The sequence below is a fragment of the Opisthorchis viverrini genome (assembly GCF_000715545.1).
Source record: "Opisthorchis viverrini unplaced genomic scaffold opera_v5_31, whole genome shotgun sequence".
NCBI classification, from domain to species: Eukaryota; Metazoa; Platyhelminthes; class Trematoda; order Opisthorchiida; family Opisthorchiidae; genus Opisthorchis; species Opisthorchis viverrini.
This window is the reverse complement of record NW_008751688.1, coordinates 1,022,366-1,025,730: the sequence shown is the minus strand read 5'-3', so window position 1 is coordinate 1,025,730 and position 3,365 is coordinate 1,022,366. Positions and strand designations below refer to the sequence as shown.

At 43.5% G+C, this 3,365-nt stretch overlaps 2 protein-coding genes across 2 annotated transcripts in view; both read right to left on the bottom strand.

Moving 5' to 3' along the window:
- Window positions 1–1,847, bottom strand: part of T265_02571 (hypothetical protein) — a gene marked incomplete at both ends in the record, with an annotated part of 3,297 nt that extends 1,450 nt beyond the window's left edge. The window contains 2 exons of the mRNA XM_009166850.1: window positions 1,348–1,371; window positions 1,616–1,847. Coding sequence (XP_009165114.1) covers window positions 1,348–1,371; window positions 1,616–1,847 — 256 coding nt within the window. The remainder of the gene's footprint in view (window positions 1–1,347; window positions 1,372–1,615) is intronic.
- Window positions 1,848–3,172: 1,325 nt separating this feature from the next.
- Window positions 3,173–3,365, bottom strand: part of T265_02569 (hypothetical protein) — a gene marked incomplete at both ends in the record, with an annotated part of 44,413 nt that continues 44,220 nt past the window's right edge. Inside the window, one exon of the mRNA XM_009166848.1 lies at window positions 3,173–3,250. Coding sequence (XP_009165112.1) covers window positions 3,173–3,250 — 78 coding nt within the window. The remainder of the gene's footprint in view (window positions 3,251–3,365) is intronic.

Here is a 3,365-nt window from a genome sequence, read left to right as displayed (position 1 = left end):
ATATCATATATATATATATATATATATATATATATATATATATAACATGACTCGACTACGAAGTCATTGATTTGCTGTCAAGACAGCTGGCAGATGAAATTTCTTCTATACAAATCTGACAACGCTATCCACCACGACCGCAATACCATGAACAGAGACGCACTCAATTGACCGCACGAATCAATGGGTGAATGAGTGTCTGAACAATCTGTCCCACCAAAGTCAGTGACAAGACAAGCGAAAAAGGCCATTGCGTCGTATCAGCTGGACGATTCACGAGCCAGTCCTGTGCCACATAGCAATCTTCAGACAAGGACAGAATTGTAATGGGGTCAAATTTTCTCATAGATCGTTTCCCAGACTTGAACAGTACATCACCAAACAGAAATTAGTCCGTAAGAAGAAGTGATTAGCTTCTGTTAAGATTGGTTTCGAAGATACCACAATACACCACAGATGTGTTTGTCGACATTAGTTTGCTTTAGAAGTTGAACTGTTGGTGTAGTTGAAAGGAAAATTTCGGCCGAAAATAGCGGTTCCAGATAAATCAGACCAGTGTAGAATTAAGGTTTGGCACACAGTAGCAGTACGAATGTATTTATTACACAATCCTATTTGGATGCTAGCAGCGAGAGATTTACGGCGGAACGAGGTTCCACAGAGCATTTTGCACGTATTCGGCAAGTGACTATCCTATTTGTTTCCAATAGATGATATAGTAAGGGAAAATACGCCGCCCCCCGTTGTTCTCTCCTGATATGTGAATGGTCTCCATCACTTTTTTTCAAATTTAAAAGCATAAGCTTACTGAAATTTATTGGTGTTCAAATAAGAATATTGGAATGTTAAAAATGAACGGGAAAAACCAACTTGTCTGTATTAGGCTAGTTTGAGCCCAGTTATGGCTCCAATGATTAAACTTGAGGTTGTCCAAGCCTAGTAGACACAGGAGCAGTCAAGTTGCAGAGGTTGGATTGGAACCACGGACATTCCAGTTAGTAAATTCGAACTCCAACCACTGAGAAATCCAGAACTCTACCAGTATCAACAATAAGACTAGTGGTCATGCTTTCTCAACTACAACTAATTCGGGCTTTTGGTCTCTAGAAATGTTGAGACTGCACTTACAAAGATCACTTTGCTGCGAATAGCGCACTGAATTTCTCGGTAGTCCTAGTGTTCAAAGTTTCGGCAGGAAGTTCTAAGGGTATTTCGTGCGCTGTGTGTGTCAAGTCAATAACTAAGCGCGCAAATATGTTCGTCAACTATAGAAGATAAATCCTGAGGCAGGAAAATGCAAGGATGAGAAGCTAGAACACAATGAAACAAGGGGGATGTGAAACTCACACGTTGTTTCTCTGTGGGAGTCGCCTGGAAAAAAATAAAAAACAACGACAAGCGGATGAGACTGAAGCGGGAAACAAGTAGCAAGGTATAGCAGAGACAAACTGTTCTCAGATAATACCGTGTATGAGTACCTGATGAGTCGAAAGGGGAAAGTTCCGGAAACTGGATCATTAGGAGCGATTTTACATGACCTAATCATAACTGTCACACTGACATGCTAGTTGGGCATGAGTAATGATAATGTAATGATACCGCAGGCTAAACTAACTGGAACTTCGTTCGGCAAGGTTCAACCATTCTAGGAAGGCCAAAGGGGAGCAACCAAGCTCCCGTATTAGGAGTAGTTGGAATACCAAGTGGTCCGGGGGCTCAGGTCGTACAATTTTCTGCGATAGGATTGTGAAGACGGTAAGGTGTTTCCCCAGGGAAGTGAAAAAGGCTGGCCCTAGAAATCGCACACTCTGATTGCCCAACGGTTGACTGTGATCGCCGGCGCACATGTCGAGATATATATCAAATGAAAGTTTGGCGATGCTTCGAAGGTAACTGATGTGCGCAATCACACCAGGAGTCAGATAGCTATGCCCTACTCCCTGCGTCCTCAAGCTAGCTAAGCTTCCCTCATTCAAGCAAGACTATCGAGTCGGAGGCTCCGGAACAAAAGCCTACCTTCTTCCACTGCTTTGTTCGTCAGAACTTGAGTCCAAGGTTCAAGGTGGAGAATCCCAGACAAACCCCTTCCTCCGCCTGGACAACCGGGGATAATATTTGCCCGCGCAATTTAAGAGTAGTCTTCTTGACTTTTCAGCTCAAAATACCTGTGAATATGGGTCCAGGGTTGAATAATTCCCCCTACTGGCCTCTAGGTCTTCAGACAACAAGATTCAACACACTTTCGTGATCCCCTTCAATTGCGGTTGGATGGTGGATGCAACTGCTCGGAACTAAAAGCACTTCCTCATGACGAAAAAGTCGAGTCAACTGACTGACACCTGATGCAGGTGATTACGGTTCAACTATTCGCTGAGCCTTGCAATTCCGTTGCAAATGTTTCGTCATCAATTGGAGTGACATCACCAGTGCGTCAGCGGTTTTGCATTTAGTAGGTGTGCACGAGCTTACGTAGTATTTCTGAAAGAAAGGTGACCTTCGAGCACAGTCTAATCACATGAATAAATCATACGCAAAAGAACGGCAATGCTTACGTTTGAGTGGAAACTTGGGGGGTAAAGAACCCAGTTTCGAAGGTATATATCAACAGTGGTTAGACCCAGCAGAGCCAAAAATGTTTCGTTTTGACAGATGGAAAATCATGAAACGTCTGACGTAGACCAGTGTTTAGGTTTGGGAGATTGCCAACCGATTTAATAGGAGTTCTAGCGTGCAGCTGTATTTTCCGGCCTGGAATCCATAGACCCTTATAGATACCTTTTAGTCGCTTTGTTTATGCACGCCCGAACAACCAGACAATGCACACATTGCGGCCTACCTCAATCTCGCCCACAACGACCTGACGATGGAGTGGTGTGGTCTGTGTCACCATCATCCGACTGCGTTTTGATTGGCGGTGTTCATCAGTCATAATGAGTTCTCCACGTAAGCAAAAAGGAAGCATGAGGCACTTGAGCTTGCAGAACAAAAAGATCAGAATTTCTAGAACTAGAGCTTCAGATGCAAATCTTGTAGTTTGTGCGTGCCACTGAAGAATTGTCATTATAGTATTCAGTAGTGTGCATAAACCACTGGGTTGGTAGTTGGGCTATTCGCTGAGCTTGGTTACACACGTCTCATCATCAACCAAGGTGTTAACTTTAAACTGGCACCATCAACATGGGGTATTTGGTGGTATTCCAGAAAAGGGGTGAAATACGGTCTTGCCGGGATTATTCAGCATTGAAGGACTCTAAGAAAAAGTGAAACTATAATTATGTATGTAAGACTAATTTGGCGGGGGGGGGGCGCACTCTGCATAGGATCATTTTTTATAGTTGGTGTGAGCTCGTCACTGGAGTTCTCGA